Consider the following 26,327-nt stretch of genomic DNA (forward strand, 5'->3'; position numbering starts at 1 on the left):
ACAGGAGCATACAAACCACCTCATATTGAGTCAGACCATTGGTTCCATCTTGCTCTTAGGATCATAGGTCTGAGTCCCACGTTGGGCAAAAGAGTCCAGCATTGCAGGGGGCTAGACTAGACAGCCCTCGTGGTCCCTCCCCCAGCTTGATATGATACGATTTATTGTCATTGTCCCACACAGAACAACGAAATAGAAAAAATCTACACCAGACATTCAAAAACCAACAAGCCTGCTATCCCAGCTATCCCAGCCTGGTTAACCCCCTAAAAACTCTGATACCCCATAATTAAATACAATATACTCCCACAGAGACTACCTTACACTGCATTTAAAACCAAAATTGTATTTGTATAGAAGCTGTTCTATGAAAACTCAAGGCTACAAAAGTCAAAACTCAAAAAATAGTGGGTCATACCACCTTTCCTGCCATGACACCCAGTCCAAAGTGGGTTTTGCAAGTTTAATGCATGGGGTTTCCATACTCATTCAAAGCTAGAGTTAAGGTGGATCAACAGGATGCAATAGCTTCAGACAGCAGATCCCAGAGGAGACAAATTCCCTGCTTCCATAGAATCTTTGTTTGCCTAGCACTGACTGGCAATGGTTCTCCACTGCTTCAGACGGGAGATGCTTGGATTGAACCTGAGACTTTCATAGAATCATAGTGGGAAGGGGCCTCAAGGGTCATCTAGTCTAACCCCCTGCCATGCAGGAATCTCAGCTAAAGCATCCATGACATGGCAAAGCAAATGAATCACCACTGAGCTATAACCCTTACATCTCTGTGCCATTAAAGAGAGAGAGCAGGAACAGGTTTTAAAGTACAGCACTGCATTCGCTGTATTATAGGAACATAGTAAGCTGCCTTATACTGGATCAGATCATAGGTCCATCTTGCTCTATATTGAATACTTGGACTGGCCGCAACTCTCCAGGGTTTCGGGTAGCAGGCTCTCCCAGCCCTACCTGGAGATAACAGGGACTGAACTCTTAGGACTTTCTGCATGCAAGGCAGATGTTCTACTACTGAGCAACGTCCCTTCCCATTATCACAGTCAGCACTGCAACAATATCCTTGTGGAATACAGAGCTCTGATGCAAACACAGGAGTTTCTGGTAAAGCACAATTTTCTCCACTCTCTGGAAAGTCAGGAAAAGTTCCATATGCACTTTTATTGCATTGGTGGTGTTGACCCCAAAACTATAGCAAACAGCAAAACCATTTCAACACACACAAGTTATTCCGGGCCAAGATGTGAGATCTGGCATGTACAGAGTGATGAACTTTTCTTGCTTACATTTAAGTAAAAGCAAACTGTACATTTAATCAAAACAAATTGTCTCCTTTTAATCTTGTTTCTGCGAATTACAACTGTAAAACCAGCTTTTTTTATATAATTACAGTAATTGCACTTGATTATGGGATGAAATTTGGCTCTCACATCATTATGACATAGAGTAATGATATTCTGGAGGGTTTGAGAACCACTTTTTATAGACAACATTACATAAGATAAAAACAACTTATATGATTCCCTGGACAAGCAAACTAAACCAAGTGCCCACCCAGAGTTAAACAAATGTTTATCTTATAAAGGAGGTGGTGATTGCTTCTACGACTCCTAAACCTTGTCCTTTGAACACACACGCACACACAAACAAACACCAAAGTGTATATTTCCCATGTGAAATTGTTTTTTTCTATGGCTTATCACTTCCCTTTCTCTGTTACTCCTTTGCCTATGCAAATTTGGCTTGAAATTTCTGTAACATGCTTCATTCCAACTTTTTTAATTTTATTGTGCTTGTAACGTAGGAGAGGTGGAATAAACAGACTGTGATTAGTTAATTCGTTAGTTAGTTAGTTAGTTAAACATTACAGAAAATTCATTTTAACATATTGGCCCAGTATACACTTAAGGCTTAACCACAGAATTATGACTGGCAGTAACTGTAGTTTGTTGGCTTTCTTCTGTTAAGATCGCAAACATGCAATGAAAACCATAGTTTAGCATGTCAAGCAAAGGTTGTGCTCTCAGAGGATGGGCATAAGGAGACCCAGAGAGAAGGTAGAGGGACAGGGAAATTGCCTTAGCCATGGTTTGCTTTGTTCAGATGTAACACTTAATGCAAACCATGATTTGCAAACCTATTTACATAAAGGGGAGGGATTTAGACAGGTACATTCTGTGCAAAACGCCCAAGACTCAATTCCTGCCAACTCCATTCTAAAGGCTGGGAAACTGGTGAGACACTGGAGAGCTGTTGCCTTAAGAGAACTTAAGGGCTGTTGCCTTAAGAGAGTGTAAGGAAAGCTTCCCATCCAAAGCAAAACCTTAAGATACATCAGAGAATCCATAATGGAGAGAGAAACCATCAATATGCATTGGAATGTGAAGGGAAAGTCAGTCAAAAGTGAACCTCCATCAAACATTTTAAAAAACACATGCTGGAAAGAAATTGCATGTGTTTATAGCCACTTCGGGAGAATTCTGTACACAAGAAGCTGGCGAAAAGCAAGCTGATTTAAGCAGAGCCGGTGTAAAGTTACACCAAATGCAAACCCTGTTCAGGAGCGAGGTTACTGCCAGCTGAGCTGCCCCAAATCTGTCAGAGAGGAAATAAGCCTTTGAAATAGTGTTTGACTTACCATACCCTTTTTGCCAGGTCTCATGACTGAGCTGAACAGGGTTAGGATCCAGCTTAAGTTTCCCCTGCCTCCGCCACACCTCAGTTAGCATCAGCTGAGCCCTGGCTGAAGCAGGAAATGCAAGTTACACCAGATTATCTTCAGCTGAGCCAGGATCATCACCTCAACCCACCTGAGCTTGAAATGTCCCAACTCAGCTGAAGATCTACTACACGCTTTGGTTGCCATACATTCAGAATTTCCAGGACATAACTGTCCGGAAATCGCTGCAACTTCTGGGAAAATCTGGACGTATGGCAACCCCTTTGGCAGTGTTGTTTTTGACACCCCTACTGCACTCTAAATTGCTCATTCCTGTGAATCTTGCAATACGTTTAACCCCTCACCTCACTGTTATTTGTTGAATTTATTGTGATATTGTTGAGCTATCATTCTGAAATGGAACCATTAAACATGTCTGATTAGACATGTCGCAAGATCTTGGTGATTTTATGCATTTCGACACCTGAAAGTATATAAGGAAACAAAATACCGTATTTTTCGCTCTATAGGACTCACCCAACCATAGGACGCACCTTGTTTTAGAGGGGGAGAAAAAGAAAAAAGAAAATTCCCCCCTCTGCTCAGCGCCCCTTCAGTGAAGCGGCAGGAGAAACGGAGCCCCTTCCATTTCTCCTCCTGCTTCGCTGAAGGGGCGCTGCGCAGCTCTCCCTCTCTGCTGAAGCCAGGAGATTCTTGCAGGGATAGCCACCTGAAGCCTTTGGAGCACAGCGGGACCTCGCGCTGTGCTCCAAAGGTTTCGGGTTCCTTTCGCTGACGCCAGGAGAGTCTTGCTCTCCCGGCTTCAGCAAAAGGAACCTGAAGCCTTCGGAGCGCAGCGTGAGTTCCCGCTGCACTCCAAAGGCTTCAGGCAGCTATCCCTGAAGCCTGGAGAGCGAGAGGGGTCGGTGCTTCGGAGGCTTCGCTTTGCTATCGCTGAAGCCAAGGAGCCTGCATTCACTCCATAGGAGGCACACACATTTCCCCTTAATTTTTGGAGGGGGAAAAGTGCGTTCTATAGAGCAAAAAATACGGTAATAGCAAGATGTTATGCACTACATTATGTCATTTGAAACAGTGTTCCCTAATCTTACGCTTTTGTGCAAGAGGCCCAGGGGGAGGGCTTTTTTCCTGCTATGAAAGTGAGCCGGAAAACATTTCAGATAAAATAAATAAAATATAAAGTTCAAATCGTGGATACTGATCTGCCTGTAACAGTATGACGAGGCATTTCTGGTGGGCATTAATATTGTTCTACAAGTCATTAGCAAGGTCATTTTTGGAACCCTTTGCCTAGTTTCCATCAGTTGCATTCCGTACAGATTAATTCAAATAAGCAATGACACAAGAAGTGCAGAAAATACAAGCTGTTGAGAGAATTTCTAGCCTGTCCTATTGAAATACACACAGGTGTTGGGCAGGCCAGAACAACAGGATTCCAACAGCCTTGTTCATTTCAATGGATCTCAAAGTAGACTGCTTCTGTTAGCAGTGTTGATTCAGCTTTCTCCAGTTACACAGTGCAAGTGAATGGTGAGCCTGAGCCAATAATATAATGGTCCTTCTATTTGACAGTCAGAAGCAAATGGCCATCCCATAACCATTGCTGCCTTCCTTCTCCCTTGTCCTCACTCACCCCCTCTCTGTTCCTCCTGTGCCCTTAATCCCTTCTTATTTACCTTTTTGCTCCATTAATAACAAACAGGCCCAAGAAGTAACACTCAAGCCCTTGACTAAGAATATATTTATTTCAGCATCCTGCCTTAATTCAGCAGGAGGAGAGAGGGGGAAAAAATAAGAAGCAGAACAGCTTTGCAGATGGACTGGGGATTCTGCAGCTGTGAGGCCTGGATAAAAGTCAGGAATTCAAAATGACATGCAGCAACGCCAAACACTTTACTGACCTCAGTTTCGATCACACTGAGAATGGCCAAATACGGTAACTGATCTTACTCAACACAGGGGGACCTCTGCAAAATATTACAGAAGCTTCCCAACATTGCTGGAATGGGAAGATTTCGTACAATCTGACAGAGGGGTGCCATTCTCACTTTAAGTGAGAAACAAACAGCACAATTCCTAGGGGCGAGTTCCTTTGTTACTCCATGCGCCAATACAACAATCGGTTCCATGTCTGACACTATGCCACTGTGAGAAGGAAATGCTGGAATAGATGTGTCTTTCATCTGATCTGACAGGGCTTTTCTGAGCAGCTTTTGATGACTAAATCTTGGACCATCCTAGGCTTACCATGCCATCTTCCGATAAGTGAAGAATTTCCTCATCAAGAGATTAAATAGAAGGTACCTCATTTTCACAGACAAAGGCTGGATCTAGACACATCAAAAAAGCGCTTCCAGAAAACCTCATAAGAGGGAAATCACATTGGCGACAGGCAGGACTCCACAGCGCCATCTGGTGTCACACGCATATAAAATGAATTTTCTTTACTAACGTAGATGAATCCAGGGATCCTTATGATCTTTGCAAAACATATCCCTATATGAACCTGCCCCAGATGATAAGATCCTTAAGTGAGCACTTTCTCTTGGTTGCATCAACATCAGAAGCACAGTCGGTGGTGACACAAGGAAGAGCCTTTTTGGTGGCTGCTCCCATATTGTGGGATTCCCTCCCAAGAGAGGTTAGATCGGCTCCCTCTTTTCTACCCTTCTGCAGTCAAACTAAAACCATCCTGTTCAGACAGGCCTTTGGAAATCAAGGTGCAGACAATGCTGATCACTGACAACGCTACCAGGGCAAACGGTTTTAACTGGTGGTTCTAAACACGTTCTGATGTATTTTAACTATTGGTTTTAACTAGTTTATGTTTATTAGTTTGTCTTTTAGAATTACGCTTTTAAACCATAAAATCCCAGCTTGGGAGAAAGGTGGGAAACAAATACCGGTACATTAAATAAATAATAACAAAAACAATAAAGTGAGGGGTATAATCCTCTGCAGTGTTGGATGTGCATATTGGATGTGCACAGAAAGCAGCCTTATACCAGGAATCTTCCACATGCAAAACATGTGTTCTACCACTGAACTATGCCCCTCCATGCTCATCTTCCAAATCAGTTTCTACAGATTAAATGCACAGAAATTTTAAGCAAGCACTTCACACTCACTAAGGTAAATTATATGCAGTTGAGACTTTCCTTGAAGATTGGGCTTTAATTATAGATCAGGTATGGTGGGGGGAGAGCCCTTGGCCCCCGTGATGCTGTTAAAGTACGTCCTATCAGCCCCGAGAAGAATAGTCAATAGCCATGGATGGTGAAAGCTGTAGTTCAACAACATCTGGAGGGCCAAAGGTTACTCACATCCGTTACAGATGATTGGAAAGAAATAAGTGGATATATAGGGACATGCATTAGCAGAATGGAACTTGTCATTCCACTACAGCTCCCCACCCCTTCAAAATCAGATCCTGATGGTTGTGGAGACCCTCCAAAGATGATTTAGGGGGCCACAGGAGGAGGAGGAGAGGAAATTATAGTGTCACTGTGCCAGATGAACTCCACTGGTACTGCTTGGGTACAACCCATAGATTTATTTTTTTTATACACACACAATAAATGCAACTATTGACTATTATATAACCACCAGTTAGACAATATCTCTGACAAATTTGTGACAGTTGAAGGATAAGCATGCTTGTGTTGCTCTTCTCTCTCTCCTTTCTGTTTTCATTTGTCATTTATGTCCATTAATAATACCTGCTGACACGGAGAATAGGTTTAGTAAGAGTAAGCCACACTCAGTGGGATATATGTATTGGTAGACATAACATTCCCTCAAACACTTACAAGGAAGTAAGTCCCACTGAATGCAGTTGGATTACTTCCAGGTAAACATCCATAGGATTGTGCCACGTTTTTATTTTAATGGGCTGTGTTCCAAGCTCCTGAAGGAATCACCTCCCCTACCATTTAGCTATGCATACGCGCGCTCTCTCTCTATATATATATTTCTAGTGATCCCAGATAGCTATAAAGCATAGAGCTTTTATTGGCTTCGATGTTGAAGCAGATGACCAAACTCTGTAGCTCCGCTACACGAAATAGACATAATAGTGGCCAGATTTAGCTTGACAGAACTCTGCTTCCTAGCTGCACCCACAAAGATGCTCAAAGTGAGATGTATGCAACACAAACAAGCAGCAAGTCACAATTTGTACTAAGTGAACACGAGGGTTAAAAGAAACATGTTGCTGAAGGGCCTGCTGCCAAGGACAGAACAAAAAGATCCTGATTCATAAATAGTGGTTTTGAATGTTGCTCAATGACAGCAATCGTAAAATCGAGGCAGGCTAGAAAGGCAGTATTGCAAAAATCAAAACTGTATTGTATTGCACTAAGCCTCACTGGAGAAAATGGGACATAGCCATCCTTCTTGGTCTGCTAGTGCAAGAGCCCTTGCGCTAAGGGATGTCAGAGTTTAAAGGTTGAACAACAAAGGAATCAAATGCCAGCTGCACTAGCGGAAGCGTGTTGTGAAACATCTGTAAATGTACTTGTTTCCCCTTGTGCAGCAACATTCTGCCAGCACAACAAGTACCACTACCTGACTTTACCTCAAGAGCGTTGGATGAAGGTACGTTTTTTGTTGAAATTGCTTTTAGGTGTTTTTGATTTGTATGTTTGGCTCTGTTTTAGAATGCTTTTGCTTTGTTTTCATTTTTAAATTGTAGACCGTTTGCCACCTGGGCTCCTTTGGGAAGGAAAGGCAGGATATGCATTCAATAAATAAATAAAATTTAACTTGGCACTACATGAGATGCAACCCAATGGTCCGAGGACATGGGCTTGAAGGAACATGATGCAATTACCCTGCAAAAGCTAAGTAACGGTATGTCTGGGTGTGGTCAGGACCGGAATGCGAGACAGTATGGAACCTTGCCCCTGAAGTATCATGAGGAATTTATCTAAAACAAGGAAAGGAAGTTTGAGCCTCCAGAAATGGAACAATGGAGAGAGCCTTCTCGGTGGCTGCTCCCAGACTTCGGAACTCCCTTCCTGAAAAAGCTAGACTGGCTCACTCTTTCCTGTCCTTGCACCGGCTACTGAAGACTGTTATATTTCGACAGGCATTTGGGTACTGGCTGTTTTTAAGTAGTGCTGTGCTGTTTTTACTATCTTTATTTATTTTCATTATTGTTTATATCATTATAGTTAAATATAATTTTACAGTTAAAAAGTAGTTAAACTATGACCTTTTATATGTTTTTAGCCTTCTGTATTTTACCTGTGTTGTTTTAATTTGTGTAAGCCACTTTAAGTCCCAATCTGGATATAAATCAATATAATAAAAATAAATACTTGACCTTGACCCCCAGGATCTCTGATCCTATATACAATTGCCTCAGTAAGACCCAGTCTACTACAAAATGCACATAATATAAAAACCCAGTTATCCAAACATTCTAGTTATCCAAACACAGTATGCACCCCTAGCAAATATGTGACTATTTGATTATCCATAAGGCAATTTCAAGGAGTCGACGTTTATTTCTTTTCTTTTTTCTGCTGGATTTTTTGAGCTGATGTTCTCTTGAATTCTTGTTTTCCTTCTGCCTGCTGGAAGCACATGTCATAAAAGGCAGGCTACTTCCTAATAAGCTGCCCACTGACAGAAACCAGAGACCTTTCTCCTGGGCATAGTCGACCAATTGGTGCCAAAGAAGGACAGAACTTTCTTTATGTATGCAACAACAGCAGCAAGAATACTGATTGCAAAGTATTGGAAGACACAAGATTTACCCACCCTGGAAGAGTGGCAGATGAAGGTGATGGACTATATGGAATTGGCGAAATGACTGGCAGAATCCGAGACCTGGGAGAAGAGTTGGTGGAAGAAGACTGCAAGAAATTTAAAGACTATCTGCAGAAACACTGTAAAATTAATGAATGTTAAAATGATGTTGGATTGAAAATAAGTGGCATTAGCAACAAAGTTAACAAGAGTATGCAAAATTGAATTGATAATGGATGAAAATATAGAGTTATAATATGTTAAGATACAGAGTTAAGATAAACGAAAGAGGGTAAGGATTTGCTGATTTGATTATTTAAATGGGGATACAAAAAGGGGAGGTGTGAGGAGGCCAAGGAAATAAGATAATGAGTTAGGGTTACAAAAAATGGATTTGTTTTTATTCTTCTTTTTTCTATTTTATGTACTTTTCTAAGTTTTTTTTGTATTTCTTTCTTTTTATATGACCTTTTTAAATTTATGTTTTTGTAAAACTTCAATAAATATCTTTAAAAAAAATAATAAGCTGCCCACTGACAACACGCAGAAGTCGCATTAGAAAGTGCACCTTTCTGGCATTCATCTGACTTCACATGTTGCTCCCAGTTTCAAAGGCATCATGCCATCTAACTCTGCCTGGGTACATAGCATGGCACTGTCAGCAATGAAAACAGCCAGCCAGGTGTGCCAGCCAGAAGCTGAACGAAAAGAGCATTTGAGGTTTTTCCCGCCTAAACCAATATTTACCAGTATGGTAAGTCTGATTTTCTCAAGCAGGCTTTTAGTGGTAAATATTGGTTGGAAATGAAAAAACCCATAAGCCTTAATTATAAACTGGGATATTAGAGTTACCACTGAGATATTTGAGAGACTAGCCCTTAACAAATCAAGTGGGATTTGAACCACAGAAGGGAGAGGAGCTTGCATTTCAAATTGCATTTCTGGAGAGAAAAGTGGGATAACTATGAATTTTAGAATCGTAATATGAATGATATTTTCTTAATTTGCATTTTTGATTAGCCTTAATTGCAAATCATAGGAAAGGTAAGAAGCTATGAAGGGGGTTGAAGAAGAGCCTGTCACCACTGGATGAGACTCGCCTCTGACTTCAGAAATTTCGCAACACACTCCAAGTCTTTTTGGCAGACATGGGGATAGTAAATTTGTGTAATTACTCACTCACTCACTCACTCACTCACTTACACACAATTCCTGAAATGCTGAATATGCCATCAAAATCCAGGCTTTATCTAGAGTTGGAGGCAGCTGAGGAAGACTTAAAAGCCCCTTCCTCCACAACCAGACTGGAAAAGTTACCGTATTTTTCGCTCTATAAGATGCACCAGACCACAAGACGCACCTAGTTTTTGGAGGAGGAAAACAAGAAAAAAAATATTCTGAATATCAGAAGCCAGAACAGCAAGAGGGATCGCTGTGCAGTGAAAGAAGCATTCCCTCTTCCTGTTCTGGCTTCTGGGATAGCTGCGCAGCCTGCATTCGCCCCATAAGACGCATACACATTTCCCCTTACTTTTTAGGAGGGAAAAAGTGAGTCTTATAGAGCAAAAAATAGGGTAACAGGCTAGCACAAGAGGGACAGGTTAGTCTGTTCCTCCTCCTCCAGTCTGCTGATAGAAGGCAATTCTTTTAGTCCGAATGAAATAACATGACCTACAGGACTTTTAGAAGGCTAGTAAGAAATCCTCAAAGCAAGTAACATCTGTGGGCTCATTCACAAGCCAGGATTAGAGTGATGAACCAGAAAGATACACATTCAAATTCACAGCCATGAAGCGCACTGGCTGATCCTCACATGGTTGTTGTGAGGATAAAATGGAGGAGGGGGATGATGTACTTACTATGCCTTGAGCTCCATGGTTTAAAAATGGAATAGAAATAAAAACAGAGTCAGGAGTTCTCATTTTACTGCATCACATTTCATGATATCAGCCCACTTATTCCAAATATCCTGCAAGATAATTCAGTAGCAACTTCTGGATAATCATGGAGTTAAACTAAACATGAGGCCTTGTTTCAGTAGGCAACACATGGAAGGAAATATTGAAACAAAAAATAAATTTGGAATCTAGCCCATATGCTGCAAGAATCTTCCTTATCTAACCATGACTATGCACATCGGTGATGAAGAACCTGTGGCCCTTCAAATCTTTTTGGGACTACGGCTCCCATCAGCCCCTGCCAGCACGGCCAATAGTCATGGTAATGATTGGGAGATAAGTCCAGCAACAACCTGCCTCACGTGGACAAGAGGTTCAAACAACATCACCTCTACAGATTCTACAGTACACTTCTATGAAATACTGCAATCCAGCCAGCACTGCACATCATCAGGAAGCAACAAACCTGCTATTCTTGCCACAATTATATTAGGATAATCAATAATGAGAACAAGCTGAGATCTCCACAACGGTTCCAGGGTGATGTTGTTATACAGTGGTACCTCGGGTTACATACGCTTCAGGTTACATATGCTTCAGGTTACAGACTCCGCTAACCCAGAAATAGTACCTTGGGTTAAGAACTTTGCTTCAGGATGAGAACAGAAATTGTGCAGTGGCAGTGCTGCGGCAGCAGGAGGCCCCATTAGCTAAAATGGTGCTTCAGGTTAAGAACAGTTTCAGGTTAAGAACGGACCTCCGGAACAAATTAAGTACGTAACCAGAGGTACCACTGTACTCACATATCTCCTCCCCATCTTCCTTTCACACATAGGTGCCAACCCCCTGGGGTCCTGGACACCCACAGAATTCCCCATGAAGGGGCTGGGCGAGCACCCACAAATTTTTGTGCAAGGGCCATGCATGCTGCATGGCACCCATGGCCCTGGGCACCCACGGCTGCAGGGCCAAGCTGGCACTCCTGCATACAAAGCTAAACCCTGTATCAGGATGGTTTTTCAGCCCATACCATCTAGAAGACCCTGCTTCAAAGCAGGGCTTTAAATGCTGGGTCATGAAATCTCAACATTCAAATGAACACCAGTTCAGTAATTCTGCACTACACATAGCAAGGTGATTTAAAAAACCTGACCAGATTTGACACAGTTTTTTTAAAAAAGCACAAACAACATTCATGAGATTTAAACTCTTTTATTCTTCTGAAATGTTTCAAGAAGCTCTTTCTGTTCATATGCTTGAGAGTCAAGTCAGAAAACTTTCTAAAAACAGATGGAGTCTACTCTCCCCCCCCCAATCCACCCGCTGCTCTTTCTATCCAAACTACAGTTACATGAAAACAAAAGTCTACCCGCATCTGCTAATGATTTATACTGTAATTCTTAGGTCTCGGAATATATTTGTACTTTGGAGAAGAATGGACTGGGGCGGGGGGGGGAGTTGTATGCATTTTCTTGCAAAATCTGAGGAGGATACAAAGTCAAAACATTTTTTAAAGACCCACTGATTTCAGTGGGGAGGGGGGATTAAGCGCACTCTCAAAACTGCCCTCCCCACCGCCCTTTGAAAAGTGTAGGGCCTTAGATATGATGGGTTTGGCCAAATTGTACCCTGTGCTTTCTCATCTTGTTTTAACCTTGATTTATGCAACACATCCTCATTGTATCTGTAACTGCTAATATTGTTCATTCGTGATATTTCTCACCGGTTTCAATATTGGATTATGGCAACAAGCTCTATATGGGGTTTCCCTTGTATTTGGTCGAGAAAGTGGTGTTTGAGCAGAATGCTGCAGCAGCACAGTTGTTGACAGGAGTCAAGCACACCAAATCCCTGTTCAGAGTTTACACGGGCTGCCAATTTGTTAGCAGGTCAAATTCAAAGTGTTAGAATTAGTATATAAAGCCCTTAACAGCTTGGGACCAGTTTACCTAAAGGATCACCGCACCCCATATTTGACCACTCAACCATTTTGGTTGGCAGAACTGGCATTTCTAAAAGCACCACATAACGTTCTCTCTGCACTCATAAGGACCCAGTATTTAGTGTAGCCAGCTTCTACATTCTGGATCTCTCCACACACCCACACCCGCCCAATGGTCAATAGCCAGGTGTATTCTCTGCATTCTTTCCAGCATCCAATAAAAACTTTTCCATTTGAGCAACCCTACTCAAGCCATAGGGACACGGGTGATGCTGTGGTCTAAACCACAGAGCCTTGGGCTTGCTGATCAGAAGGTCGGCAGTTCAAATCCCCGCAACAGGGTGAGCTCCCTTTGCTCGGTCCCTGCTCCTGCCCACCTAGCAGTTCGAAAGCACATCAAAGTGCAAGTAGATATATAGGTACCACTCCAGTGGGAAGGTAAATGGCATTTCCGTTCACTGCTCTGGTTCGCCAGAAGCGGCTTAGTCATGCTAGCCACATGACCTGGAAGCTGTCTGTGGACAAACACCGGCTCCCTCGGCCTATAGAGTGAGATGAGCCCCGCAACCCCAGAGTTGTGCACGACTGGAGCTAATGGTCAGGGGTACCTTTACCTTTTACTCAAGACATACAAAGGTTGATGTGGACTTTAATCTGTAGTTTTACCTTACAATGTGTACCTTTACTGGTTGATTTTATTCATTTTGCTTTTCCATTAACTTTTTTTTAAAACGTTGATTAAACAGTTGCTTCTACTTTAAAAGACAGCTGAAGTAGAATAAAGCAATCCCAAAATATTATTAAATATAACTGGGCAGTCAGTTTCAACTAAAATCATTACAAATTACCTCCAGCTTTGTTCAGTCAGATAAGATAATCTCTAGTAAGTATTTAGGGCTTCTGTTAAGATTGTGGAAATTTTAATGATATCATCTAATACTGTTAAGTAGCTCCCGCCAAGGAGGTTACTAAGTTGAAATGTATTTGAAAGTTAGTATTCCAAGCCCAGTTAAAAAGTAGTAATGGCTATCTTAGCTTCATTAATTTGAACAGGTTTACTCAGAGTAGGATTAGCACTGAATACAGCTCAATGTCTAATCCAGAAAACACAGTCAGTTAACAATGGCTACGTTCTGCCTCACTGTCAGAGACATTATGCCCCTGAATACCTGTTGCTATAAACTGCAGGTGGGCAGTTGTGCTAGGCGGCTTCCCACAGGCCACTATGAGAAGAGGAGTAGATGGGCCATTGGTTCATTTTATGTTCTCAATTCTAACCTGCCAATGAATGTGCCCAAACACAGGCTCATCTTCTCTGGGAGGACTAACAACAGACAAGCCTTAAAAGGGGACAGGAGGTTACAATAGACCTGGGAGTCAAGCCTGTTGCTTGACCTCAACATTATCTCTAGTGTCCACCTAGACCATGAAATAAAGAGGCACAGAGTGCCTCCTGACACTGCTTCCATGAGGCCACTCAATCCCAGGATCTCCAGAGACAAGCAACCAGCAATGGCATGGCTTGGATAGCTCAGCTGGCTAGGGCGTGGTGCTGATAACACCAAGGTTGCAGGTTTGATCCCCGTAAGAGACAGTTTCATATTCCTGCACTGCAGGGAGTAGGACTAGATGATTCCAAGGGTCGCTTCCAACTCTATGGTCCTTTCTAAGGCAACTAGACCAAGGATATGGAATCTGCAACACTGCAGCCCACATCAGCCTTGGGTAGTCTGTCAAATGGTCAGGGATGAGGCGAGTTGTAGTCAGGCAACATCTGTTGGGCCACAGGGTTCACCATCCCTATCATGTGTGTGTGTGTGTGTGTGTGTGTGTGTGTGTGTGTGTAATTTTCTGTTTTACAATTTAGAACATTCATTTAACCAACCTTAAAATATCAATGACTTCCCTTCTTCTCCTTCCATAGTTCCTTTTGCATAACAAAAATCCCTGCATATTTTATATAAACCAAGCCATTCAGTATTCCATTATTACATCCATCAAAACTTATTTACGCTGCTGAATTTATCTTAATGCTGCCAACATTTTCAAGTGCACACTATTTCCCCCCCATATATTCAATAAACATTTTCCAGTCTTCTTTAAACATATGTTCTTCTTGTTCTCTTATTCTATATATTAGATCCACAAGCTGTGCATATTCCATCAGTTTAAGTTGCCATTCTTCTTTAGTTGGGACCTCGCTCATTTTTCATTTTTGGGCTAACAAAACACAGGCCGCAGTAGTGGCATGCCATAAATAACCTTTTCTGAAACCTGGTAATTTCCATCTGAATTATCCCCAACAAAAAGGACTCTGGGTTTTTTGGGGGGTAAAGTGCTTTGCCATTCCTATGTTAAGCCTTCACCAGGACCATGTGCCAATAAGACTTGCTGCTGGAAGCCGAGAGAGCATCTCAGGCTAAGAAGATGTTGCTTCTTCAAGGAATGGAGTCAGAAAGAGATATGGCTGCCTCTCCTGTGCTGTTTTGTTACCTGCCCAGGTGAGGTCACGCCCACCTCTGGTCACATGCAGAGGAAGTCTGTCCCAGCCCAGGAGGAAACAGGAAGTTCTGACTGGCTGGTCCAGACACCCCCTTTTTAAGTCCACTCTAGGAATGTTGTATTTGACTGCTCTGTGTTCCACATCCCACAATATGGAGCCCAGCATCCTAGGTTCAACACTCCAACAACTACGTCATACTGGTTCTATTTCCTTGCTTAATCAATGCAAGTATTCTTAAATTGATTTAAAAGATACCCACAAAATAATAGAGGACATACACAAAGGAAAAGAAAAGGAGCAAAAAGAAGAGACAGGGAAACCTAAAATTACGTTGTAACTAACCTATTACCTATAATATCAAACCTATTACCTATAATCCTGTCAAGCTCCATTAAAATTAGTGTGCGAAAGGCAGATTTAAATTAATTCAGGCATCCCTGCAAAGCTTACTTCAACCAAGGACCATAGGGTATTTAGCAATTGCCTCTTTGCAAAGTAAACAACTAAAGAATATAACCTTCCTGGCTTTGTTTCCTCTTGGTAATGCTTAAAGGAGGCTTAAACCATTTTTCACATTCACTTAAGGTGGCTTTCTCTTGCCAGAGTTTTGACAACTTTGGAGTCAAAAGGAATGGCACTGGGAAGGCAGCCCAGGGACTCATGTGAAACATCACATCATGGACATACCAAATATTAGCCTGTGCAGTCGTGTAACACTGCAAAACAGTTTGGTAAGGCAAAACCAAAAGATGAGCACAAAACACTGGAAGAATGCAATTCCTGCAGTCATCATAGGCTTATATACAGTGGACGCTTGGGTTGCGAATGAGATCCATGCGGGATGCACGTTCTCAACCCGCAGCATTCGCAACCCGCAGTGGCGCGTCTGCACATGCGCGGGTTGCGATTCTGTGCTTCTGCACATGCGCAAAGCGTGATTTAGAGCTTCTGCACATGCGCAACTGCTGAAACCCGGAAGTAACCCGTTCCGGTACTTCCAGGTTTCGGCGGGTCCGTAACCCGAAAAAATGCAACCTTAAAGCGTCTGTAACTCGAGGTATGACTGTACTATGAAAAGGAGTAAAATGAAACAGGAGTGGGGGAACCTGTGGCCCTTCAGATGTTGGGCTTCCACCAGCTCCGCCCTTCACAGTCAATGCACAGGGATGATGAGAATTGCAATCCAGGGTCACAGGAGCCTGCATAACTCAGTTGGTTAGAGCATGATGCTGATAACGCCAAGGTTGCATGTTTGATCCCTCTATGGGACAGCTGCATATTCCTGCATTGCAGGGGGTTGGACTAGATCAGCCATGGCCAAACTTGGCCCTCCAGCTGTTTTGGGACTACAATTCCCATCATCCCTGACCACTGGTCCTGTTAGCTACGGATGATGGGAGTTGTAGTCCCAAAACAGCTGGAGGGCCAAGTTTGGCCATCACTGGACTAGATGATCCGTGGGGTCCCTTGCAACTCTACAGTTCTATGATTTCTACAGTTCCCCAGCCCTGTGCTAAACTGATCCCTAAACCATTTTTATAGGAGATCAGCAAAGGTGTTATCCAGAAGATAGCAAGCAACCTTCAGAAGGCAACGCTAATTGATTTCCATGCACTCTAACTTTGTATATGCTCGCACCACATCGCAGCCTCCCCAGCAACAGAAAAATCCAAAATTCACAATTCTGATCAAACTGGAAAGTCTTATGAGGTCACAAGGCTAGTCAAGACTGTATTATTTAGAAATTTTACATGAAACACACATTGAACATTCTCTCTCACACACACGTACACACATTCCTCCCCTCTTCAAAAGGCCATCTCTGCTTTGAATTAGCTTGTCAAATTTGCAAAACAAACAAACAAACAATTAGCACCCACTGACGCTCTGCAAGATCATACTTCCCTGTTCTGGCATTGCAAATAAAACAAGTCAACCCCTTCCTCTCTTGCCTCCAAACACAGAACAATGAGGATGAATCCACCAACTGCCACCAATCTAGATGTTCCACATGCAAGCCACTTACAGCATGCATCCATTCATACGTAAGTCACTCTGAGTTTAATGGGGCCTTATCCCAGTCCAGGCGAGTTTGCATAGGATTGCAACTGTACAGTTTAAGCAAGATAAACAAGAGGGCAAATTAACAGAATGAGATGCCAAAGCTGCTGGCAGAACAGTTAACTGTAGCTGACTCTAGCAAGTGAGCCCAGGCACATTCTGAAGGAGAAAGAAGGGATAAAAGAACACCCACCATGGTGGGGCACTGACACTCACCTGACCTCTGGGTTGGTTGCATCACTACAGCTTACCAGGAGGTAGAGGGGGAAGGAAGAGAGTGAGGTTGGCAGGTGCAAAAATACTGTGGAGCCACTCCCGGCACTCTTGCCAGTAGGTTTCCACAGCACCGAACTGCCCACTCCCTTGCCTGCTACCTCCCAGTATGCAGCAGGTCAGATGAGCAGCATCTGCAACTGACCACCCACCCTAGGATCAGTAGCTACCCCAATTTGGAGGAAGATTAATTCCCAATGCAAGGGCACAATCCACCTGGATGGAGGAAGGTTTGCACGAGGTCACTCATATGCAGCTGAGGTGCATATTAAAATGACTGCGGAACTGACAAGCCTAGAACTACTCAAAGGATACAACGTATCCCACACAACCAATACATCTGCACTTTGTGTCAAGCTGCCCTGCTCCCGTCCCATCTAGAAGCAGCGTTCGTAATGCCAAGCTAAACCGTGGTTTAGAACGAAAGCATTGGCTTCCAGGGTGGCGACTACAGCCACTTTGCTCTTCCCCAGCTCTTTTAGCTCACTGCAGTTTGGCAGCTAAGCCAAAGCTGTAGTCCTTGTAGTTCTTGGCTTATGGTTTAGGAGAGAGATTAACCACGATTCCAGGTTGAGGCAACATGCAAAGCTAAACTTGGCTAAGTGGTCATGAGCCAGTATTCTCTCGCCATAGTTTGGTCACTGAGTAGTTTGTTGGTAGGTGTGGAGGGAGTTATATAGGCAAAACCATCTATCTGAGCTATCATGTCCCCAATTAAGCCAACAGAGCAATTTATAATATCACTGCACCAGTGCATTTAGCATTCACACTTATATACCCTGCTCCCCCCTCAAATATATTTGCTGGCAAAGTAGGTATCTGAATTAGGATGTATGTCCATAGGCAAGAGTGGAAGAATGAGTACATGTTGTGGAGAGCTAAACTCCTGCTTTAAACCAAGAGTTCTCTACGGATTTCAAAAGCAAGGGAAGCAACACACCAGGTGGGCCAGATACCAGTCAACCTCTCCCCACACTATCCACCCAAAAGGTACACCAGGATCTGTTTTCTCCAGCAATCCCCCAACCTTCACAGTCCTTGTGAATAAAGCCCATTCCCTAATCAACACAGGAAACTCCATTATACCAGGTCAGACTATGTAGCCCAATATTTTTTGGCAATGGTCGCCTCTCATGTTGCCAGCTACCTGATCCTTTTGAACTGGACGTTCCAGGGGTTGAGCATGGTTCCCTTCTGCCCGCAAAGCACATCCCTGAGCTACAGTTCCTTAATTACCAGAACATAGGGACAACTCTACAACACAACAGTGGGACAGAGAAAGCAAGAACCTGTACCTGCCCAGGGAACTTTAATCATTTCTTGCTAGGTTGTATTTCCAGGGTTCAGCTCAGGAAAACCAACAGAAACCTGTCACATCCAATGGGTTCATTCTAACAAGGAAGTCCAACTTCCAGCAGTTCTAGTTTGCATGGCCAGTGGTCAAGAATGATGGGAGCTGTAGTACAGCAGTGACCCCTGCTCTAGCCCATGTCAGCTCATGTCAGAAAAAAATAGAAGAAGAGGAAGAAGAGTGCTGCCAAGCTTACTTTTGCATTGCATGGGAATCTGACCATCTAGCGCAGAAGAACTCTGCCAAAGGTCTTTCCCACCATGGCTAACATCCTTTGTAGTAAAGCTGCCTGGAATCCAACCCTTCTGGATGCAAAGCATGTGTTCTAATGCAAGGCAAGGAGTGAACCCGGAGCAGTCTAGCATCCTAGCTGAGGAGCCGCATGCAGAAGAAAGCCCCAGATTCAAACGCAGTTTTAAGAAGATCGGTGAGCTGATGGTGGGGAAAGACCTCTGGAGAGTAGCTGCCAGCCAGAGCAGACGGTACCGGGCTAGGTTGGCAAACACTCTGACCTGGGTATCAGGCAACTTCTTCCTCCGTCCCCTTCCCCTCCCTCCCCGCGCACCGGCCGGGCACCCGTCCCGCGCGTCATTCCAGCCAATTACCCTTTGAGCGCATCGTGCCCCGCGGCGCCTCCCGCCTGCCCTCTCCTCTTGGACCGGCTGGCTCGGCTGTTGGTTTCCTTCGCGGCGGCGGCGGCGGCGACCACGTCCGTTTCCAAACTGCCTTCGGCAGCCCCTCCGCCCGGAGGGGAAGAGCAGGCGACCAGCAGCGCAATAAATCCCAGCGTGAACCTCAGCAGCAGCAGCCCGGCCGGCCGCATCTTGCCGGTGGTGGCGGCGACGACGCCGGCGGCTCCTCTCCTCGTCCTCCAAGCTTTCCACCCACCCTCCTTGCACTCGGATCGCGCCCGCGCCGCTGCAAGGGGGCTCGCCTGCTGCCTGCCCGCCTCCTCCGCTCCCAGGGCAGCTCGGCTTCAGCAGAGACTCTCCACTGGCTAGCTTAGGAAAGAGGGGGGGAGAAAAAGGAACCGTTATTAGATGGGGGAAAGAGGCGACAGCATCGCCCCGGCGCCACCGGCAACAGGCTCGCTCCCACAACCGCCGCCTCCACCGCCACCCTTTCCTGGCTGCCCCTCTCTGGCCATGCATGCCGCCTCCCCGCGCGCCCTTCTCCTCAGCTGAGCTCGCCTCGCCGGAGCATCCGAGCAGCTGCCCTCGGAGCCTCCCCGCGCCAAAAGTTCTCCTCAGGCAGCCAGCGTCTTCCAGGAGGCGCCTGTCACTTGTGGGACACCTCTGGGGAAGCTTCGAAGCTCCCCGCTTCCCGCCCCCGTTTTGTTTCAAAGAGAAAGCCTCGGAGGTTTGAAGGACCTGCGCCCACGGGAGAGCCTCCTGCCGAGGCTGCTGCTGCCGGCCGAGGTGGTGCGAGGAGGGCTGCTCTGCCAGCCGTGGCCGCTGCATCCAGCACTGCTTGTGCCGCCTGCCGTCTCCTTCTTCCTTCCTTGCTCTCCTCCGTCTGCCTTCTCCTCCTTCGCCTCCTTCTCCTCCTCCTCCTTTTCCCCTCCCCTCTTTTTTTTTCTCTATTCCCTTCTCTCTCCCCCCCCCACCTCTTCAAGTATCGTCTGCGCGGCGTCTTTACAGCCCCCCTCCCTCTTTCCTTTCTCGCGAGAGGGAAGTGGGGGGAAATTTAGCCAAAACAAAACCCGGTTGGAAAAAACACACAGGGAGAGAGAGAGAGAGAGACGCGTTCCTCCCGCCTCACAACTTTTTTTTGCTTCGGTTTCTTTTGCGCGCCTTTTAGCAGAACGCAGCGCAAACCAAAGCGGCGCGAGGGGGGGGGGGGGAGAGAGAGAGAGAGAGAGAAAGGGGAGGATGTTGGCGCAAGCGCCGCTCTCCCCCCCCCCGACCTCCGGCTTGGCACTGCCGCCTTGCGCTCCTTCAGGGCGGCGCGGGCAAGGACGGGCACCCAAGGGCTTGGCAAAGTCGTCTAGACGGCAGATTAACCTTTCCTGTGATCCCGAAAGGCTGACCCACGAAGCGAAGGACACCCTGGTGCCAAGAGCTTGTGCCCGCCTGACCGCAGGGAAGCCATGGCAGCAGGTTCTAACCCAAACTCTTCACCTCCTCCCCTGACGGGCTGAAGGAACCTGAAGGGTAGATAGTTGGCGATTCCTGGCTTATATAACGCCTCATCTGCACTATACATTTAAAGCAGTATCATCGTGCCACTTTAACACAGCCAAGGCTTCCCCCACAAAGAATGCTGGGAAGTGTAGTTCATTAGGCGTTAAAAAGGGAAAGGGACCCCTGACCATTAGGTCCAGTTGCGGACATCTCTGGGGTTGCAGCGCTCATCTTGCTTTACTGGCAGAGGGCATAGCTGTCAACCTTCTCTTTTTTTGCGGGAAATTCCCTTATTCCAGCATCGTTTCCCGCTGCTATCCTGGATTGTTAGATATCCCGTGGACTGTCCCCGGGACAGGTGAGGCTGCTGATTCCTTATTTTCAAATCTGAAAGTTGACAGCTATGGCAGAGGGAGCCAACGTTTGTGCACAGACAGTTTTTCCAGGTCATGTGGCCAGCATGACTAAGCTGCTTCTGGCAAACCAGAGCTGCGCATGGAAATGCCATTTACCTTCCCGCCGGTGCAGTACCTATTTATCTACTTGCACTTTGATGTGCTTTCGAACTGCTAGGTTGGCAGGAGCAGGGACCGAGCAACGGGAGCTCACCCCGTCACAGGGATTTGAACCGCCAACCTTCTGATCAGCAAGCCCTAGGCTCTGTGGTTTAGACCACAGCGCCACCCATGCTGAGAGGCGTTAGGAAACCCCCATTCCCCAATTGACCCCTATTCCCCTATTGACCAAACTGCAGGAGGCAGTGGAAGACAGGAGTGCCTGGCGTGCTCTGGTCCATGGGGTCATGAAGAGTTGGACACGACTAAACATCTACCATTCTCAGACTAGTTTAGCAGTCCATCCCTCTTTCCCCAAGAACTGTGGGAATTGTAGCTCTGTAAGGGGGACAAGGGTCTTCTCGTGACAGCTATCAGCACCTTTATCAAACTACAGCTCCCAGAATTCTTTGAGGGAGAGAAGCTGTGACTGTACAGTGTGGCACTATACTGCTTCAAATGCAGTGTCAGGACAGAGAACACAAGAGTTCATGTCTAGTTTAACCTATGGTTACCAGACGTCCCCTTTCTCAGGGACAGTCCCTGGATTTAGAAATCTGTCCCTGGACAAAATCCGTCCCCGGAATGTCCCCGGATTTCATTTAATGTCCCCGGATTTATATTTTAAGTGTTGTAGATTTATTAGTAGGGAATGAATGTTTCATGATTGGTTCAATGGCACAAGACACATCATATGGGGACTTCTGGCAAGGCAAAATGGCGGGTGCCATGGCAGCGAGCAGCTCCTGATGCCAGCCAGAGCCAGCTGTGCTGCCAGGCTGGCTCCAGGCTGCTGAGACTGCTGCTGCTGCAGCCACTGCCAAGGCGGAACCAGAGGTGCCTACTGCATCAACTTGGGGAACCGCTCACACACACACACACACACACACACCCCATGACCCAAATTGAGCCAGGTGCAAGAGCGGCCAGCTCCCTGGCCGACTGCTCAGCAGCGCTCCAGGACCAGGAAAACCCTGGAGCTGACTCGGGGGGGGAGAGGAGAAGGAGAAGGAAGAGAGAGAAAGAAGAAGGAGAAAAAAGAAGGGAGCCCTGACCTTGCCGCACTGCTGCCACCGCTGAGGAAGAGAGGTAGGAGAACACCGGGAGGGCAAGGACACGTGGCCGAGCCCAGGCCCGACCTAAGCCTACTCCACAGCAGCTAGCACTCCAAGACAGCGGGCCAGGGTCCAGAGGAAGGAGGACAGAAGGAGACCACAGAAGAGAAGATATTACTTCTTAATATTACTTTTTAAATAACTTTTTAAACAACTTTTTTTTTCTCTCTTAAAAAAAAAAAGTGTCCCCGGATTCTTTGAAAAAAATCTGGTAACCTTAGTTTAACCGAAATGATTAAAAGTCCTCTGTCACTTCTTTGGCAGGCAAAGTGCAAAAAGAGTAGACTTTTCAAAGGCAGCCTCTTTTAAACCCTGGCAAGTGATGGGCAGGATAGTTGTTCACTGCAACTATATTCTTTGTCTGTTTATTTGCATCCCACTTTTCCTCCAAAAATGATATAGCAATATAGCAAACGAACAATAAGTATAGCAATTGGGGGAGGGGGGGAATCAAGACAATTAGAAATAGTATACATCTTGGATACATCCAGTATTCTCTATCTACCAGTATAAGGGCTGTTATGCTAGCAGACTTGTGGATTTTAATGTTGCACAAAGAGCAATCCGATGCAATAGTTGCACTAGTGGAGACTCATAGTGCAACAGATTGCAGACTCTACTGCACAGCAGAGTTGACAGCAAGCTGCTTTTACACAGTGTTCCGCCAGCGCAAAACATTTTGCCCACAAAACAAGCAAGTTGAGCTTACTGTTACACTGGATACAACACAATATCAACAGCGACCACCACCAGAAAATCAACCCTTTCATCTCTCACCTTTCCACCAAGGAGCTACGGGTGACATACATGGCTCCTTCTGTCCCCTCAGCTGTATCTTTACAACAACCCTGTGAGGTAGATTGGGCCAAGTCATGACCAGTGACTCCAAGTCACCAAGCGAGCTTTAGGCATATGCCTTCATTCTTTAAGCCACTGTGTTTATTTATTTAAAAGGCAGACACTGCTTGGCTGTAAAAACAAAACAAAGCAAAGTGGTTTACAAGAAAATATAAAACAATAACATTATCAATAAGAAAAAATTAACAATAATTTAAATCTTTCAAAAGTTAAAAGAGGAATAGACTGAAAAGGAAATTAAAACTGACACCAGTTTTTCTAAGCATCTGGCTTGTCTAAATAATGTTCTGCTAAGAGTACAGTGAAGGTGCGTGCCTGATTTCAATAGGCAGGGAGCTTCGAAGTATTGGTGCTGCCACACTAATAGATCAAGTTCTTACAGTGCTAGTTCTGCTGAACGAAAAGGGGTGAGGCGATCTCATAGGTAAACTGGTCCCGAGTTGCTAATGGATTTGCAGTCATACCTCAGGTTACAGACTCTTGAAGTTGCGTTTTTTCAGGTTACGGACCCGCCAAAACCTGGAAGTACCAGAACAGGTTACTTCCAGGTTTCGGGGGTCGCACAGGCACAGAAGTGCTAAATCGTGCTTTGAGCATGTGCAGAAGCACCGGATCACAACCCACGTGTGCGCAGACGCGCCGATGCAGATTGCGAGCATGCATCCCGCACGGATCACATTCTCAACCCGAGCGTCCACTGTACTGTATATACCAACTGTGACAACACCTTGAACCTGACACAGTAGCAATTCGGCAGCCAAATTGAGCACAGGGTTTGCAGGCTGACAGCGCTTCACCCCTGTCAGTAATTGTGCTGCAGCACTCTGCACTAACTGCAGCTTCCGGTTACTTAATGTTACTAAATGCGTCCCCCTGGAAAGACTGGAGAAAAGTGAAGGAGGGTCTCCAGGTCACCACCAGTGCCTTCCTAATGCTAGGCCAGGGGTCAGGGGTCAGCAAACTTTTTCAGCAGGGGGTCCCTCAGACCATGTGGAGGGCCCGACTATATTTTTTTTGGGGGGGGGGGGAATGAACGAATTCCTATGCCCCACAAATAACCCAGAGATGCATTTTAAATAAAAGTACCATTCTACTCATATAAAAACACACTGATTCCCGGACCATTTGCAGGCCAGATATAGAAGGTGATTGGGCTGTATCCGGCCCCCGGGCCTTAGTTTGCCTACCCATGCGCTAGGCAGTACTAGCCAATTTGACTTTTTAACATAGGGTGCCGCTTAAAATTATTTGTTAGTGCTGCCAATATAAAACCACCATATTCACCTTTGCTTCTGCTCTCTGCCTCGCAAGGGTCCTGTGCATTTAGCCTAATGGTGGAGAAATTGCTGAGCGACTACTGGGCTTTATTTATTTCAATTTTTAAATTCCAAAATCAGTAAGTCAACAAATAGCTAAGCCAGGGGTGGGGAACCTCCAGACTGCAGGCCAAATGCAGTTTTCCAGGCCTCGTATCTAGCCCCTCAGGACTCTCTCATGCACGCTGCACAACCTCCCCACCCCTGTTGAATGCTTTTGCCTGGCTGGTATGTGTCCTTGGCTTACCGGTGTGGAGAGAATCATAGAATGGAAGAGTTGGAAGGGACCACGAGGCTCCAACCCTCTGCAATGCAGGAATCTTTTGCCCGTTATTGATGGCATGTACCGTATTTTTCGCTCTATAAGACGCACCAGACCACCTAGTTTTTGGAGGAGGAAAACAAGAAAAAAAATATTCTGAATCTCAGAAGCCAGAACAGCAAGAGAGTTCGCTGCGCAGTGAAAGCAGCAATCCCTCTTGCTGTTCTGGCTTCTGGGATAGCTGCGCAGCCTGCATCCGCTCCATAAGACGCACACACATTTCCCCTTACTTTTTAGGAGGGAAAAAGTGAGTCTTATAGAGCAAAAAATACTGTATCTGCCTCCTGCTGCCCACATGATTCTTGACCAACAGTTATTATGACTGCAAGTAGTAAGAACATGCACCGCCATTTCTCAGGTGAAATTAACCATTTAACAGGTCTTCCGCATTTTGAATTTGTCCCTGTTCGCTCTCATGACGACATCGTCACTGTAGGAACAAGCCAAGGCTGAATTTGAAGCAGTTTGTGGATTCCAGTTGTGGTGAGGCCTGTTAGAGGGTAAAGCAGGGGGATGCTTCAACTGTTCCCCCCCACACAAGAAATAAGAGATGCAGATGCATTAATGATAACTGCCACACGAACATGGGTCAAAACTAAAGCACTGGCAATGTGGTGAATGCACATTAAACGTTTATGAACATACTCCGAACTTCTTCGTAGAATGCAAATCCAGCCCAATGCAGCCACATTTAAGTCCCACTAATGTAGAGATTGATCCGGGTGGCACTGTAGACGCGGGTGGTGCTGCAGGTTAAACCACAGAGCCTAGGACTTGCCGATCAGAAGGTCAGCGGTTCGAATCCCCACGACGGGGTGAGCTCCCATTGCTCGTTCCCTGCTCCTGCCAACCTAGCAGTTCGAAAACACGTCAAAAGTGCAAGTAGATAAATAGGTACCTCTCCGGTGGGAAGGTAAATGGCGTTTCTGTGCGCTGCTCTGGTTCGCCAGAAGCGGCTTAGTCATGCTGGCCACATGAGCTGGAAGCTGTACGCCGGCTCCCTCGGCCAATAAAGCGAGATGAGCGCCACAACCCCAGAGTCAGCCACGACTGGACCAAATGGTCGGGGTCCCTTTACCTTTACCTTTAATGTAGAGATTTAATAATTTAATCAGGTACGTAATTAAGGGACCTAAAGCAGGTATCTTCAACCTTTGCAGATTCAGAACCCATGTATTTGGGGACCAATTTATTAACCTTTTACCATATATTTGCATGGTGGTAGCACACCTATTGTGACCCACCTTGGATCAGGCTGCAACTCACTAGTGGGTTGTCCACCCCACCAGCTGAAGACCAGTGACCTAAACAACTTCGGCTCATAGTACCTTTAAAATAAATAAATAAATAAATACCACTTTATATTTTTAATAAAAATCTCAAAGTGGTTTACAGTATAAACCTTAAGCACTGCCTGATCCCTCATGTTCCACCTCGGTTGTTGGGGTCTTCTTGTGGGTCATTTTTAGTGGCCCCACATGACCCTGAAGTTCAGCTAGCCTTTTACCAGGGCCCGAGCTTTTACTGCCTTGTGACCCTGCCCTGCGGAACTCCTTGCCAAT

The 26,327-nt window shown here is 45.4% G+C and overlaps 1 protein-coding gene across 6 annotated transcripts in view; it reads right to left on the bottom strand.

The window, feature by feature from the left end:
• FBN1 (fibrillin 1) overlaps window positions 1-20,300 on the bottom strand; it is a 215,471-nt gene extending 195,171 nt beyond the window's left edge. The window contains exons 1-2 of one of the 6 annotated variants that reach the window (XR_014541581.1): window positions 19,848-20,097; window positions 19,083-19,474 (exon numbers count right to left, since the gene is read on the bottom strand). Coding sequence is in view for 5 of the 6 variants with exons in the window: in XM_083586070.1 (XP_083442196.1) it covers window positions 19,083-19,300 (218 nt within the window). In the remaining variant the exon portion in view is untranslated. Of the gene's footprint in view, window positions 1-19,082; window positions 19,479-19,847 lie in introns of all 6 variants that reach the window. The other 5 variants (XM_083586070.1, XM_083586072.1, XM_083586071.1 and 2 more) reach the window with 5 other exon arrangements.
• Window positions 20,301-26,327: the final 6,027 nt, after the last annotated feature.

Source organism: Podarcis filfolensis (genome assembly GCF_964270895.1).
Source record: "Podarcis filfolensis genome assembly, chromosome: 14".
Classification (NCBI taxonomy): Eukaryota; Metazoa; Chordata; class Lepidosauria; order Squamata; family Lacertidae; genus Podarcis; species Podarcis filfolensis.